The following is a 17059-nucleotide window of genomic DNA, read 5'->3' as shown; positions in this document are numbered from 1 at the left end:
CAGGCAGGGGGATTTAAAGGACAAAAGGACAAGAATGACAAGCATAGGGTTAAATTTGTGATACCAAAGAGACTGGGTGTCAATCCCAGTCGTGCCTCCTGATTCAATCTCTTCTCTTCATTGGTCCCAGGTTTCTCCCTGTGAAATGGGGTCACTGGCTTTCTAAAAAGAGTCTATCTAGCTTAACCATCTGTAGTGCTCTGATCCTTTTCTTACAAGTTCCCCTCTCCTCTAGCCATTTGACACAGTACTTCTCCAACATCATCTTTCAGGAAATTTTCTGTTTCTTTTCACAGTGATTATTTCTGACTCTGAGTTTTGTAAGATGTCGCTATTAGTTCCCAAAGAAAAACACCCATGTGGTTTTTTTGCCTGCTTGAAATAAATACTACTTTAGGCCAGTTACCCCATCTGTAAACTGGGAATAATACCAGATTGTAGGGATGCTGAGGAGGGTTAATTATATACAGAATGTGTAGGGGCTAAGCAGATACACAAGTGCTCTGGAAGTTTTTGGCATAATACTATAGCATTACAATAATTTTGGCTTGCAAATTATACCCCAGCAGAGACATCACATGGAAAAGTGGGTCTGACCCCATGGCCCACTGAAAGTGAAATGGAAAAAATAAGTTGTGAAATATAACTTCTCTTCCTAAACTTTTGGAAAAGGCAGAGATAATTCTTCCATATGCAACCCACATGCACGGAACAAGTTTCTAGATCCTGGAGAAGCCTGTCTTGCCCAGGGTGGCCTGGCCTGTTGCCAGCATCTGACCATTCCTCCTTCCTAAACCTGGAAGCAGAGATAGGAAGGGAGGGAGTAGGAGAGGATTTGTGGTTGGTTGAAAGCTGGGATTCACAGTGAGGATATCCTCACCTTTCAGGTTTTCTCTTCGAGCTTCCCTTACTTGCGGGATAATTAAGTGCTTATAAAGTAGAGGAATGATTTAAAGGGTAATTTGAGATAGTTAAATCTAGGGACATTTAAAATAAACATTTTAGTCCAGGTCAACTTCTGGGTCCTCCCACCATCCCCAGACACCATACACACACATCCTACATCCTAGATTATTTCCTATGAAATTCCAAATAAGTAGATCTCAGGCAATGAAGGGGCTGTGTAGTTGGTAATATATGGCTGTGTGTCATATATTGGGTTTGTAAAATTTAACTGGCTCATAGATGATTATAGTCCTGTCTCACCAGAGGGAAGAGTGAATAGCCTGATCCTGAAGGGACAGTTTGCAGTCAATTCCATTGGATTACTGTGGGTGGCTGAGTGGACAGAGCTCAGGCTTCAGAGTAAGATCCCAGTTGGACTCCTGGTTTTGCCACTTCCCCACTGTGGCCTTAGGCAGGGGAAGAGGCCCTACCTACCCAAGAGCCTCAAACTGTGAGTTTGACCTCCACCTCCAGTCCTGGCCAGAGAAGCCACTGACCTTGCTCTCTGCCCTAAAAGGTCCTGCTTTTCCTGCAGGATACAGGAAACAGATTTCCCCAAAGCCCATCTGTAATATGCAGGTTGCAAGTGGAGATAATGATTTGGACTATCATCCTAATAAATCAGCATTCTTTGAGAATTTCTCAGTCTTACACCTTAACTGTATGTCATAGTCTGGGGCTTGATCAGCCAAATTCAAAGGAGCACCGGCTCTAGAGGCAGTTAACTCTTTTGTCTCCACAGAACTTATGCTCCTCTCAGGAAAAGCCTTCCTGAGCGAACTGTGCTCCTCCCTCAGCCTCAGTTTCCTCATTTTAATAATCAGAGGACGATCTTAAATTGCAAAGTAGAGACGAGTGGAAATGACACAATTTTGGCACCACCAGACCAGGAACTGACATCCAGACCCACCTGAGTGACCTTCTTCCGAGCCTCAATTTCTCCATCAGTAAAATGAGGGCCCTGGATTAAATGGAGTGTTGCTAGCTCCTACAATTTTAGGCATTAAACATTCCCACAGCTAGCTCTGCTAGGTTGACACTGATCAGGGTAAAAGCCAAGACTTCCTCAGAGGTGAAAAGGTAAGCAAACATTCCGATCTCCCCTTAGCTTGGCTTTCCAATTGGTGAGGGGCCAGGCCCCTGCAGACGATCCAGGTCGCATTCGTCGTCCGGATGGCTAAAGCGCTCATTTGCATAAATAATCCTCCGATGGTCTGGCACAGAGGGTTGAACCGAAGTCTTCGTCCGTTTAAGCAGAAAATAGACACCCTGTTCCTAAGGGTCTCGGCACCACATTTCCTTTAAGAGGGTCACGCCGTAGACTAAAAATGCCCCTTGTCCCCTAAAGTGGGGATCCCTGGAGAACACAACGCTCGGGTGCCGGGGTGGGGAAGGTTTGGCTTCTACGCGCTGCAGGTTTAGGCTGGCAATCTCTCGCCCAAGGCGGTGGCGGGCTGCAAGCGAGGCGGGGCCGGCTGCGCCGCGGGACCCCGGCGCCCTCAGGCGCGACCCGGGGGCTGGCGCCGAGGCGGCCGCAGGAGGTGGCGCGTGCTGAAGGGGAGAGCTGCTGCTGTCCAGAACCGGGGCGCTAGAGGGCGGGGCCAGGGCCGAGGTCTGGCTGCCGGGCGCGTGGGGGTGGGCGGGGCGGGGTCTGAGAGGGCGGGCTGGGGGCGGGGCGCGCGCGGGCCCGGAGAGGGCGGGGCCGCGGGGCGGGGCGGGCTCTGGCGGCCCGAGTGTCACACACGCGGCGGTTCGGGAGGCGGCGACAGCGGCAGCGGCAGGCGCCGCCGGGACGGGCACGGGCGCGCGGGCTCGGGCGGGCGCCGGCTGCCTCCCTCCCTCCATCGCTCGCTTGCTCTCCGGCCCGATTGCTCGCCGGCCGAGGGCCGAGCTCGCTCCAGCGCTCAGGGGAAGGAAGAAATCGGGGCGGGGGGGGTGCCGAGGACCCCGACAAGTTCCAGCAGCAGCCGCGGATTCCGGCCGAGGCGGAGGCTGCGGTTCCGACGGGACAGGAGCGCGCTCCGTGGCAGAGCGCACGGCCAGAGCGTCTGAGGAGCGGGGGGTCGCCCGGGCCTTTCGCTATCCGTGGGGCCGCGGCGGGGATCCCATGAGACGCGCCCGCAAGGGGCAGGAGATCCAAAGCCCCGGCGGCGCGCGGCGGAGGCGGAGGGCGGTGCTGCAGCTGCCGGAGCCGGGGAGCGGCCGGCAGGAGGCAGCGGAGAGAACTTGAACTTGGCGTCGGGAGCGGGCGCCCCGGACGCCCCTCGCTGGGGCCGGGGCCGGGGCGCCAAGGGACCTGGGCGGCATCGCTGCCCCCCGAATGGCCGCGGCGGCGGACCCGGCTCCCGCGCCGCGGCCCTAGGCGGCCTCTCGCCATGGCCAAGTGGCTGAACAAGTACTTCAGCTTGGGCAACAGCAAGACCAAGAGCCCCCCGCAACCGCCGCGGCCCGACTACCGCGAGCAGCGACGCCGAGGCGAGCGGCCCTCGCAGCCCCCCCAGGCCGTGCCGCAGGCCCCCGCGGCTGCCTCCGCGTCCTGCGGTACCGCCGCCGCCTCCTGCTTCTCGGCCTCGTCGGGATCGCTGCCCGACGACAGCGGTAGCACGAGCGACCTGATCCGCGCCTACCGCGCACAGAAGGAGCGCGACTTTGAGGACCCCTACAACGGGCCCGGCTCGTCGCTGCGCAAATTGCGCGCCATGTGCCGCCTGGACTACTGCGGCGGCGGGGAACCGGGTGGGAGCCAGCGCGCCTTTTCCGCTTCGTCCGCGTCGGGCGCCGCGGGCTGCTGCTGCGCCTCCTCCGGCGCGGGCGCCGCCGCGTCCTCGTCCTCGTCCTCTGGCTCCCCGCACCTCTACCGCAGCAGCAGCGAGCGGCGGCCCGCCACCCCGGCCGAAGTGCGCTACATCTCCCCGAAGCATCGCCTTATTAAGGTGGAGAGCGCCGCGGGCTGTGCCGGGGACCCCCCAGGGGGCGCCTGCTCCGGCGGCCGTACCTGGAGCCCAACGGCCTGCGGAGGCAAGAAACTGCTCAACAAGTGCGGCGCCTCGGCCGCGGAGGAGAGCGGTGCCGGCAAGAAGGACAAGGTAAGGCGCCCTTGGCCTCAGTAGAGGTTCCAGAGCCACTGTGCGCACGGGGAAACTGAGGCACCGCTCTAGTTTCGAGTTCCTACATCCACTTCGGGCTAGGACCCGAGGTCAGGCCTCCCACGATGCTACCAAATTCTGCCTCCTTGCACGCGCTTTGTCCCCAATCATTGGCCTCCTGACACAGCCTCTTAACGCTGCTGCTTCCCGAAGGTCCTCAATCTGAACCCATAGCCAGGTGCCCTCTTTGGAAGTATCCTGACCAGAGAGCTCTCTGCCCAGCCTGGTCCAAGAAACAGCCAACCAGCCCCTCGAGGAGGAAAGTCAGAGAGTCAGAGCCCTTACGTATTTAAAGTGTAAGTGGCTCAGTCATGTCTGACTCTGCGACCCCATGGACTGTAGCCCGCCAGGCTCCTCCGTCCATGGGATTTTCCAGGCAAGAATACTGGAGTGGGTTGCCATTTCCTTCTCCACGTATTTAGAAGAGTGTTTATTCTTGTCTACCCCCGTTCCACCCGCCCCTGACTTTATAGATGGGAACTGAGGTCTAGAGCTGGGAAGGGACCCGCCGGATATTACACATTTTCGATGGCAGATCCAGACCGGCTGTCTCTGAACGGATATATGTAAATCCCTCTAAATGCCCTGCCCTGCCCCACCCCCCGCGCCAGGTTTCCAAATGGGGCAGCCTTTTGTACTTGAGCTGTACAGCGAAACACGCCCCCCACCCCCCAACCCCCACGCGTGCTTTTCCGGTTGAAGTGCGCTGGTCTACAAGAGCGCTCCACTTCGACCTGTCAGTTCCTCCAGCCTGGCCCGGGAGGGGTCCGCCTACCGGGCCAGCTGGAAGGAGACCACCCCTCCCATCCTCATCTTCCTTCCTGACCTTACCCTTTATAGCCCCAAGGATGAGGGGGACGATTTTGTACACTCTCCTCCCTAACAGATGAGACTATCTTGATCCCCCGGACCTTTGGAGCAGTCTAGTTAATTACAGCCAGACTGGGCCCTCTCCTCCCCCTTCACACTCCTGTGACACCCTCCTTTCCCCCATAAAATAATACTTGTTCTGTCTACTTCTGGTGGAAGGCAGTGCTTTCATTACATCTGAGGCCCAGTGCCCTGTGATGGCTATCAGACTGCTGTCCCTCTCCTTCCCCGGCACCGCCCTGCTTTCTCCCAAAGGTAAACTTTTCACCCAGATGTGGGCTGGGGGAAACTGATAGAGTCTGCGTTTTTTTTAGGACTGGATTTCCAGACAGGAGGGAGACAGGCCCCTACTTCCCAGATGGTGCTTGGGAAGGGAACTTTTTGTTTTCCAGGCAGGAGAAGTAAGCTGGTGCCCCTCCTGAATTTTTCTGCCTGACTTCCTCTCCCCAGGGTCCCAGGTCCCCCTAGCATACCTCCTGCTGGGTCTGTTGAAGGCAGCATGGGTAACTTATGGATTCCACTTCCCTCTGGGGCCAGTCTGGGGATGCATCTGCATGGACTCTGGGCTTCCTAAGCACTTGGGGTGCCACACCTAAATGACAAGAGCTAGGAGCTGGGTGGCCACCTTGGTGCTGCCTTGGGGGCAGAGGAGGTTTCCCTGGGAGCCCCCAGGATTATGGGTTTGTGGTCCATCTGTAAGGGAAACAGCAGAGAGGCTCCCTGCTGCCTTCTGTGTGGCCCAGGCTTGGCTAGGTGCTGATCTGGGAGAACCTGGAGTCTCTGAAAATGGAAGGATAGCCTAGCCTCTCTCCAGAGAGATCCCACCATTCCCTTGTTATTCCATGACCACCTCCCAGGTGGGCAAATCTCCTTTCTCTCCTGCTGCTTGTGGTTCTGCCTACTCACTAGAATCTTTCTTTATGGTTTTCAAAACTTTAGTAAATGTTTTTTCCTAACTATAAATAAGACTATTTCAAATACTGAGGAACACTAAGTTTAATAGCTGGAGTGTTAAGTGTGTTGAAAACTTGGCTTTGTTCCACCAGATGTTTCTTACAGTTCTTCTTTGCTCCCCTCTGCTGGGCCCTGGAGCAGGGTCCAGTGACTACTGTGGTTCAGGCTGCGGTGTACATGATGAGTGCTGTGATGGCAGAGCTTAATGGGAGGTGGCCAGGGAGGACCACTGTTATGGTTGGCTGCAGAAGAGAACCTGCTTTAGGGGATTGAAGGTAAAGGCCTTGTGGCAGGAATTGAAAGGTTAGAGTTGGGCAGGACCCCAGAGGGGCAGGAGGTCCCAGGTCGGGGAGAACCTTGTAACCTAAGCACAGCAAGGAGATTTAGCTGTTGAATCATATGAGCAGATATGGTTTCTTTAAAAAAGATCTCTCTGGAGTGCACTTCACCTACTAGATTGTGACTTTGAGCCCTTTGATCTTTTAAGAGGTTGTTGCCATCTTCAGAGTCAGAGGGATTGCAACTGCCAGATATTCTTTCTAGCGAGTAAGAGGAAGAAACAGGGAGGGTCATACTATGCAGTGGTTCTCAAACCAGCACCTGGAGGACTGGTTAAAACACATGGGGCCTGAGAAGGTGTATCTTTAACAAATTCTCAGGTGATCTTTTGCAGCTGATCCTGGGACCACACCTACGCAACAGTGGCTTCATAACCCTCCCTCTGGGTCTTCTGGTTGGAGCTGCTTTGGGATGCAGAGACTCCGGGTGCCCTCTTCATCTCTGATCTCTGTGGAGCTGCCACCTAGTCCCGGGCCAATACCTACCCTGTGTTCCTGGTCAAGCAGCCAGGCGGTAGCCTGGTTTTCACATTATTTGCAGCCAGACAGCTTTTGGAAGCCAGGGACACTGCAGGTCCAGCCCTGAACACACTAGAGTCCGCCTTCTGCCCCTCACCCATGGATCCAGGAAAACGTACTTCCAGCCCACTTAATCTCTGGCCCAGCTTCCTCTTATCAGTTGTTAGGGAATAGAACAAGTACCCATAGGGCTGTTGAATGCCCCAGCTGTGTGGGGACCTGTGTTTTAATGTCAGCCTATGTTGGGAAGTTACTGTGGCGTGGGACTAGGAGCTGTGTCCACAAATCCTCCTTTCAGGGCCTCCATTGCCACCTCCCACCCACCTTTATCTTGGGGGCCCTTCTGCCCCCCTCAGTACCTGTGCCCCCTTCTGACACTGTTCTCCTAGGTGAATCCCGGGGCACATGCACACCTGGCTACATATACCCTGCTACCAGCCAGTCTCCAGTTTAGGGTAGTTTCCCTTTTAGAATCACGTGGAAGAGAGAGTCTGTTTTCAATTTAACCAGCTTTTACCCAGCACATATTTTGCACTCAGAGATCTCTCAGTACAAGGACAAGCTAGGAGGAAGGAATAAAGGCTGCAAAAAGACTTGGCAGTAATTTTTGGCCTAAGCCTCTGAAGGTTGCTGACACCCGTCACCTTTTCATCATTTGTTTCCCAGTGTTTTTGTCTTCGGGAATTTAGTGAGATCTTCACCTAGGAGGCAGCTTTGAGTTGGATCTAGGGATGGAAGTGGAATTTCAGCGCAAGGAAAGGCTGACTGCAGCCTATGGGAGCCCTTAGGTGTATGTGCTGTGTACATGCATCTGTGTGTGCATGCATGTATGTCTGTGTGTTGGTGTGTGTGTGCATGTACATATATAAAACCTTAATGTGGAGAGTGTTTTTGGAAATGAAAGCTTCCTTGCAGTGGGCCTCACTTGGGAAATGAGAGATGACAGTGTGAGATAGGTGGAGGCCTGAGTTTGGACCCCACAGGGAAAGCCTGGAAGACTGTTGCATCAGGAAAAGGATAGACTCAGAGCCATGGTTGAGGAGCATCCCAGGCTGGGGTTGATGGGTTTGGAGTTGGGAGGCAATTACAATATAGTCCCAGTGAGAGACAGTGAGGACTTGAGCTCCTGGAAGGAAAATACAAAACTTTAGTAGGTGGAAATATTATTCCCTCAGGTTGTCTTTATAAAAAAAAATAATGATGACAAAGAGGCCAGTAACTTGGTAGGTCTCCTTATGTGCAGCCAGACAAGTGTTATCCACTTAGGTTTTCTGCTGAAGTCTTGTTTCTTTTATCATAATTAAGTAAATGTTTCCACTGCAACTGAGAAAGTCGAGATGCACCATGACATCAGTTTCCCAAGTTTAAATACATGCCGATGTGTACCAACACTTTGTATTTTGTCAGCATCCACAGAGTTGAGTTAAATAACATGCTTCCAAAGAAATAAATAATATCATGTTCAAATTTTTTTTTTTTTAAATACTCAGGAACAGTTTCTGAGCAGCATACGAGGCAGGGGGGACCTCACAGAGAATAAGTGGTGGCGAGTTGAGGGAAGCTTCTTAGTCTGCAGTTGAACATGAGCTTTTTAAGGTCTAGTCTGGGAGACAGTCGGGTAATAAGGCAGTGTCACAGCATGAGGCATGCCAGAACAGCAGTGTGTGCAGAGGGCTGAGAGGAATTTACAACTCTGTCTATGAATTCAAGGAGGGCTTTCATGAGGTGGTGGCATTTGAGCTTCTCCAGGTAGAAGCTGGTGCCAAGAGAATGGATGGAGGCTCTGAAAGGTGGGTGTGGTAGGGGAATTGTAGAGAGAGGTTGGAGCTGCGAAACAAGAGAATGTCTCATGTATCTTTTGGAGGAGTTGGGAATTGGGGTCTTTGTGTCCTTTTCACATCAAATCATTGATGTGTAGCTTCATTGAAGCCAGGGTGAAGCATGAGCTGAGAGTCATTTTCCATTTGGTTAATAGCCACATTCTCCAGTTCTTAGAAAGTAATTGATTGAAAAAGTAAGGACCAAGCTTGGTAGCTGTGGTTTGGCTTAGAACACTTTGAAGTCCTGTCCCTTGAAAGTAGTGTGAGAGAAATGCTGCATATCAGATCCAGTTTTTCCCATCGATTCCTCAGAAAAGAAATATATTCTCCAGGCTTCAGGCTGACCACTTAATTGATCATTTAATCTTCACAGTCACCCTAGAAGGGGTTTAGGTACTGTATCTGTTAGCTATCGCTGCATCACAAGTTACTCCAAAGTCGGTGGTTGTAAACCAGAGGTTAGCAAAAGAATCAGTTAGTGAGTAATTTTAGCTTGTAGGCCAGACAGCCCCCATCACAACTATTCAACTCTGCCATTGTAGCTTGAAAGCATACAGACAATATATAAACTAAAGAGTATAGCTGTGTTCCAATAAAACTTTATTAACAAAAATAGGCAGCTGGCCTGTGGTCTGCAATTTCCAACCCCTGATTTAAATGTTAAGTCTTTATTATTATCCATGAACCCACAAGTCAACTGAGTAGTTTTTCTGGCCTCAGTTGGCTCACTCAGGCATCTATGGTCAGTGTGGAGTGGGTATGTAGTCCTGCCAGTCCTAGCTGGGCTGTCTTACGTGTTTGGTTTAGGATGGCCTTGGCTGCCTCAGTTCGGCTCTGTTCCATGTGATCTCTCATCTTCCAGCAAGTTAGCCTTGTTCATATGATAGTGGCAGGGTTCCAAGAAATTGCAGAAGCCCATACAGTTTCTTGAAGTTAGAAACTGGCCTACTGTTCCTTCTGCTGCTTTCTGTTGACCAAAGCAAGTTATAAGGCCAGTCAGTATTCAGGGAGAGAAGGGAAGCTGTGAAGTCCTGTGGCAGAGGGTAGGGATACAGGCGGGCCATTAATCAGGGAGTTTAGTGCTATTGCTCTACCATGGGTACTATTGCCCCATTTCACAGATAAAGAAACTGAGGCTTAGAGGTATTGATTTGCTTAATGTCACAAAACTACTAAGTGACAGGGCCAGGATTACACCTGTTCAGTCTGAATTACAAGCCTGTATGCTTTTTATCAATTTGTTCAACTCCTTTCAGTGATTTAGATAGAGATAGTAAAGCTCTGATATTTACTGAAATGTGCATTGTATGTCTCCTCTTCCCCTTAATGTTCCTCTTCTTATACCACCCCCTCCCAATTCCCATCTCTTTCAGTCTGGGCTTTGGTGGTCCCCAAAGGGGCCCCTGAGCCAGCTTTTCTCTCCCCTTCCCTCATCTCACTCTGAGTTCCCTAAATGAGATGTTAATGCAGCACCCGAGTTATTTCATAGAGAAATTCCATGCTCAGAGTTGGCACTTCCCAAGGGACAGCTGCACAAAACGTGTGTCTTGTAACTGTCATGTCTTCTCATTGAAGGATTGGTGAGACTGCATGTGTGCTCTTTTAAGGGGAAAAAAACCCCACAAAACCCCAATACCTTGGCCCTTGTCAACAAAGAACCTAAGTGTCCTCGAAGGAAATCAGATGACTGTCTTCTAATCTGACCACCTCAGAACATAACTGATTTCCCCAGACTTAACCCCCAAGCCTTGATATCGTCCTCTCCCCAACCCCAAAGCATTTCTGACCCATAAAGTAGGGGTTAAAAGGCAAACTTGAAAAGGTGTGCGTTCCTCTGGTCATTTGAGCAAAGCTGAACATGCCTGTGGTCAGGCGCTCCCTTGGACAGTTTCACTTGGGGTTGACTTTCTCCTCTTGGGATGGGAGAGCCAAGTGGTAGTGGCCTGTGGCAAAGGGAGAGGTCAGGCGGCGCCCTAGAAAATAAATTGGGATTTGTGGCTTTGAAGCAGAAAGCTGGGTTGCTGGCTGGCTGATGGTGGCATCTCCGCCCACTCTCTGAGCGGAGGGGCTGTTCCTGCAGGATGGAGACAGGCTGCCAGTGGTGTCTGCCACCCTGCCTGCCTTATACCTTGCTTGGCTTGTGTTGACTGGGAAATTGCCATATGCAGGCCACTGTCAGAAGCTTTGTGCGTAACAGGGACAAGCCAGGGGAGGGGTAGTGCCTGCCCACAAGTAGCTTATCTTCTGGTGAGGACACTGGGACCACACAGCTCTGTGTGGCAGTTTATCTGTAAACAGAGTGGTGTGGGTGAGCTGGGAGCCATCCTGGCACAGAAGCTGTCCTGAGCAGAGCCTTGACTCCATGGAACTAAAGGAGAAGCAGGGTCAGGAGGAGGTTCATTTCAACTGAGGGAAGCAGGGAAGGCTTCTTGGAGGAGGAGGCACTTGAATCATGAAAGAGTAGTCACTCGAGTTGAAGGAGCGTTCCACAAGAGCAGAATTAGTCATACTGCTCACCAAAGTCCTTTGAGTAGATGCTACTGTCATTCCCCTTTTACATATGAGAGAGCTGAGGCAGAGAGGTTAAGTAACTTATCTAAGGTCACCTTGCCAGTAAATGGCAGAGGTGAGCCTTGAAACCAGATTTAGGGTCTTTGTTTTGAACCACTGTGCCATAGCACCTCAGGCTGCACAATCTCATGCCTTAATTTTCTCTGCCTTATTTGTGGCTAGACTTAAACTCTTATAAAAATCTCCTCTGTTAGCATTGTAGGACCTACAGATTCCTACATTTGCATAAGTATTCCAAAGCTTAAAAGAATCTTTCACACCCATAATTAACTTAATTGTCAGAGTCACTCTTTGAGGAAGGTGCTGTAACCCCCATTTTACAGATGGAATATTGAGGGTCCCAGAAGGAATGGAGCTTGCCCTGCCTCACAGCAGGTACTAGCCAACACAGCGGCCAGGCTGTTGACCTTGTGTTCTGAGTCTAATGCCCTTTGTGCCGGGGTGATGTGGAGATGTTTTGGCCAAAGCTCCAGTCCAGAGGAAGGGTGACAGCCTGATGGATTTCCGGTTCTTTCTGTTTTGATTCTGAAGCAAGTTATTGAGACCATTAAGGAACGTCGACAGAGGATCTTGCTTCCACAATGGAATTTTCCTTCTCTTCCTGTCTGGTATTTTCCAGTAATATTTCTATTAATGTTTCACTTTCGGAGGCACTGGCTTCCTGAGAGTTTGCGCTTTCTCAACTGATGAACTAGGAAGAATTGAATTTTCCTCTAAATCATTCAGTTCCTTTCCATTTTCTCCAAGGGGAACTCTCTGGATTTCCCATTATGCTGTAGAGGGAGGATCTTGGAGGTGGGTTCAAGGGATGGAGCGAGAATTAGTCAGAGCCCTGGAGAATGACTCAGGCCCTGAGTTTTCCAAGCGAAACTTTAGAGTAATGGTCAGAAAGGGGTTTCCCGAGGCCAGTGAGTGGAAAAATGATTTGATAGGTGGGTGGGTTGGTGGGGAGATGGGTACTTCTGGTGCACTGCTGGGCCTTCACTTACAGGCTGGACTCCCAAGTCCTCAGCTGGGCCATGAGAGGCCACGTCAGGTCCTTTCTCTTCATTCAACAGACATTGTTGAGAGTAGGTTGCTGCTGCTGCTGCTGCTGCTAAGTCACTTCTTCAGTCATGTCCGATTCTGTGTGACCCCATAGACAGCAGCCCACCAGGCTCCCCCGTCCCTGGGATTCTCCAGGCAAGAACACTGGAGTGGGTTGCCATTTCCTTCTCCAATGTAGGAAAGTGAAAAGTGAAAGTGAAGTCGCTCAGTCGTGTCCGACTCTTTGAGACCCCATGGACTGCAGCCTACCAGGCTCCTCCGTCCATGGGATTTTCCAGGCAAGAGTACTGGAGTGGGGTGCCATCGCCTTCTCCGTGAGAGTAGGTTACCTGCTGGGTATTGTTCTATTTAGATGCTGGGGCTACAGTATGGACAAAACATAAACATTCATGTTCCCCTGAGTTTGCCCTCTCAGGAGAGGATTCAAGCAAATATAGTATGTCGGGTAGAGTGTAGAGAAGAATAAATCTGGGGTGGGCCTGAGTTTGGGGTGGAGAACTGCTTCAAATGGATGCTCAGAAGGCTTTGCTAAAGGGTGTGATGGTATGATTCACACGGCTCGCAGAGAGAAGTACATTCCAGGCAGAGTGAACAGTCAGGGCACAAGTCCAAGGCAGGAGCACGCCTGGCTGCTTCAGGGAGATCGCATGACTGAGTGGAGCAGGTGGGGAGGAAGTGGGGAGATGAGAGGTCTGAGATGAGTTGGGATGGGGAGGCTGAGAGCTTTGGGTCTTGGAGGCGCTAAAAGGGTTTCTCGCTTTAACTCTGAGTGAGATGGAAAGTCAGTGGAGGTTCTAAACAGAGCAATGACATGATCTGGCTTTTGGGGTTCAAAAGGATCACTCTGGCAGCCTCGTGGAGAATAGATAGAAGGAGACCAGCTAGAGGGCCAACTAAGGTGACCTTCAGCCACAGGAACTGGGGCGCTGGTGATAGGTGATGAGAGGAGACTGGATTCAGGACACGTCCTAAAGGGTTTCCTGACAGAGGAAGTATGAGATCTGATGGGGGAGGAGAGTCGCCGATGACTCCAGGTTTTAACTTGAGCGTTTAGAAGGATGAATTGCCATTAGCCAAGACGAATAGGACCCCGGCGGTGCAGTCACAGTCCAGCCAGAGTTGATGCAGCAAGTGAGTCCGGGATTAAGAGCCATAAATGCTCTGAAGCATAGTAGCCTCTGTCAGGGGCTGGGAAGAACCACCAGGAAGAGGAAGTCATCTGGGAGCTGGGTCCAGAGGAGGGTGCACATGGGGCATCCCAGACAGAAGGGGTCCTGTCTGCAGTGACTGAGATAGGGAAGAGAGCCCTGCTGGATTCAAGCAGCTGTGGCCAGAGCCTCCAGATTGCCTAGTGGAATTGCTCGTGATAAAAGGAGGAGGCAGGGGCTTGGGTGTAAAGGGCCACCTCTCCTTGTTGAAAATTGCCCCAATTCTCTGAACAAGGAGGCCACCTGCCGTGTTGTCTGCCTGAGCTCGGCACTGCTGCTGCGAAGTAGTTTCAGTCGTGTCCGACTCTGTGCGACCCCATAGACGGCAGCCTACTAGGCTCCCCTGTCCCTGGGATTCTCCAGGCAAGAACACTGGAGTGGGTTGCCATTTCCTTCTCCAATGAGCTCGGCACTAGGGCAGGATGACAGGGTGAATATGAGGCTGGAGCGTGCCTGTTTTGCTCAGCAGAACATTTCAATGCAGGGTAGTTGTGATTGCTGGGAAAGTTCTTTCTTGTCTGGGGCTCACCAGAACGTGGGCTATCGGGGAGAGGCAAACAGAAGTAGGAGGAATGGAACTTTCCTGGCTTCTCCAGGCCATGGCTAAATTCTAAAAATAAAAATGTCCCAAAAGTTCTTCAAAGTGAAGCTTCTCTGCTTTCTGGGACTTGCACTCTCAGAAAGCCAGACAGCCTTGTAATCCCCCCGGTGCATTCCAAAGCCATGCATGTGGTTTGGGGCCTGCGTGGCATTCTCAGAATGATGCGGCCCCTACCTGCCCTCCTGTGGGGGGCAGATGCCAGTTGCCTGTGTTCTGGGCAGTTCCTCAGAACAGTAAACTTGGATTTTTAAAATAAATTTCAGTGGCTCAGCAGTAAAGAATCCGCCTGCATTGCAGGAGAACGTGGGTTCGATCACCGGGTTGGGACAATCCCCTGGAGAAGGAAATGGCAGCCCACTCCAGTAGTCTTGCCTGGGAAATCCCATGGATAGAGGAGTCTGGGGTCTCAAGAGTCGGACATGACCTAGTGACTAAACCACCACCAATGTTAACTGTTTTAACTCTGTGTTAACTTTTTTCTTCCCCCTTCAACAAAACTAAGACAAGGTTTGGTATAGAAAATGCAGATAAGCAAGACTAAAATAGAAACCAACTTCAGTTCTACAATTCGAAGAAACAGCTTTAACATTTCACTGTTTTTCCATTTAACCTTTTTCAGTGCTTTATGTGTGTATGTATTTTCCTTCACAAAAATCAATATTGTGTGTATCTATCTACTTTTCACTTAATGACATGGAAAGATGTCTACATTGTTTTAAACATTCAACAGCAATAATTTAATGTCTGTATAGTATTCTATTTGCCTATTTAGGCTCTTCCTAGTTTTCACTAATTTAACAGTGCTGTAATGAACATCTTTGTAACTTAATTCTTTGCATAAATAAGTCTGTGATTATTTCCCTGGGATTGATTCCCAGAGAATTGAGTAGAAAGATAAACATTTTGATACAGGCTTTCAAATTGTATTCTAGAAAGGCCTTACAAGTTTTGCCTGCTTTACTGTAATGCAGTTTAGTTTAATTTGCAGCTTCTTGGGTTACTAGTGCATATGCATGTTTACCACGGGTGTCTCTTTTCCAAAACTGTGTGTTTCTATCTGTCCATCGTTTCTGCCATAGGGTTTATCATTTTATTGATTTATACGAGCTCTTTGTGGATTAAGGATGGCAGTCCCTTGCCTGCCACTTAGATTGCAGGATATTTTTTACAAGTTTGTGATTTGCCATTCAGCCCTGTATCCAGTGATTGCTTTGGTTGTTTACACTGAATTATTTGTTTTCTATTCCTGGATCATTTTGATGCTTAACACAGTGTAGCCAGTGTGCTGCTTACAGAAGTTTTCTGTACTCCAGTGTACTTTCTTCTAGTACTTTGATGGTTTCTCTCTTTTTTTAACATTGACATTTTAATCTGGAGTTTGATTTCAGAGTACAAGGTAGGTAATTTTATTTTTCTGAATGACCAGTCTGTGTCTGGACATCCTCTCCTCCGTGCTTGCTCTATCAGCTCTCTGTATTTCTTTGGGTTGCCTTTTTAGATTTCAATATTTTGACTCCGTCTCAACGCTGACTGTGTTATGTTCTCATCAACTATTATGATAATGATGATTTCACCTGTCTTTATAAAATGACACTTTTCATCTGTAGATACCCGTGCACTTATTACACATTCAACTCCTGACACCTTAGGAAAGTAACCGGGTAATAGCACTTTACTTTGGGTGCTGGATCCGATGCCAGAGCTTTCACTTTGGATGCCAGATCTGATGCCAGAGCTTTTCTGGGATGAGGCCAGGAAACCTTCGCCTCACCTCTGTTGGAGTCAGTTTCCCCCTCAAGGACCAGGGGGCTGGCTGCCTAGATGTATTTTGGGGCAGCCACTTACTGTCTGCCCTGCCTGTGCAGCCTTATTTGAGTGTGTCCGTTTCAGCTTTTACACAGTGGTGATGTTTGTGAGAAAAGTGTATACCATTCAGTCATTCATGCAGCAGGCATTTTTTAGCACAGACCTTAAGTAGCCGAGCTCACACTGGAAGGATGGGGAGAACTTAAAGATGTGGCGTGGGGGAACTATATTATTTTAGTCATTTAAATTTTTTTTCACACCCACCCAACTCCAGTGCAAGTAACATGAATTTACAGAGTTCTTTCCCCACCCCCAGCCTTTTCTGTCCCCTCAACCCAGAAGTCCTTATGTCTTCAGTTCGTGAGAGAACCTTTCCCAATCTCTGTGGCACGTTCTTCTTTTCCTGGCTCAGGCCAGTGTCAGGATAATCCATTCTGCAGTGTCTGCCTTGGGGTTTGTGACATTAATGTATTGGTGTTGACAGAACAGATTAAACCCAGGAGCGTTCATGGTGAATAAATCAGGGGGAAAAAAATGCAGATTTTTGAACACGGAATAACATCTCTATGGTTCTAAGGAGCTGAGAGTATCTGCCTGATTCACTATGCTGGGTGTCACCACGTCAACAGGCTCTACCTAGACCAGCCCTGAGCCTATTAGAATCACCGGGAGAGCATTTCTCAAAAGTTTTAGTCGCTTGGGCTCCACCCCAAACTAATGACCCCACAGTTTCTGGGGACAGAACCTGGACATCAGTAGTTTTGAAAGGTCCCCCAGTGATTCTGCCGTGGAGCTAAAGTTGCAAGTTACTATCCTAGACTTGGTTTGGGGTTCCCAGGGAGCTTGGAGATCACCCAGTCCAACCCTCCTACACCTGTGCCTGAAAATGTGCAGTGATGAGAGGATTTGTCACATAACCAGACACTCCTTTGCACAGCTGGGCCTTCAAGTTTTTTCTGCTATCCCCTCCAATTTAGTACAGGTTTGTTGAGTACCTGGTGTTTATGGGCACTCTGCTGGCTGACTTGTTTCTCTCTGTGGATTCTGCTATTGTTTTACTTGGGCTCTTTGAGGTCAAGCAGAACCAGTCTAACCTTATGTCTTCCACATGACGACCCTCAGATGTGTGATCGTATCTTCAAAGGCAGACGGAAGCTGCAGGCTGTACTATTTCCCCACAGAGCCGGATTCCCAGCCAGGACACCAACTGCTGAGGGCCAGTACCCTTTAGCAT

General features: G+C 50.2%; 1 protein-coding gene and 1 non-coding gene across 2 annotated transcripts in view; both read left to right on the top strand.

Moving 5' to 3' along the window:
• The first annotated feature begins 3203 nt into the window (after positions 1–3203).
• Positions 3204–17059, top strand: part of SHB (SH2 domain containing adaptor protein B) — a 135372-nt gene continuing 121516 nt past the window's right edge. The window contains exon 1 of the mRNA NM_001192934.3: positions 3204–4031. Coding sequence (NP_001179863.1) covers positions 3321–4031 — 711 coding nt within the window. The 5' untranslated portion in view covers positions 3204–3320. The remainder of the gene's footprint in view (positions 4032–17059) is intronic.
• MIR2474 (microRNA mir-2474) lies at positions 4828–4886 on the top strand. The gene has a single exon (NR_030917.1). It is a non-coding gene; the product is annotated as a microRNA mir-2474 (primary transcript).

The sequence above is a fragment of the Bos taurus genome, chromosome 8 (assembly GCF_002263795.3).
Source record: "Bos taurus isolate L1 Dominette 01449 registration number 42190680 breed Hereford chromosome 8, ARS-UCD2.0, whole genome shotgun sequence".
NCBI classification, from domain to species: domain Eukaryota; kingdom Metazoa; phylum Chordata; class Mammalia; order Artiodactyla; family Bovidae; genus Bos; species Bos taurus.
Note: the sequence above shows the minus strand (reverse complement) of the source record. Positions and strands in the feature narration are given on the sequence as shown.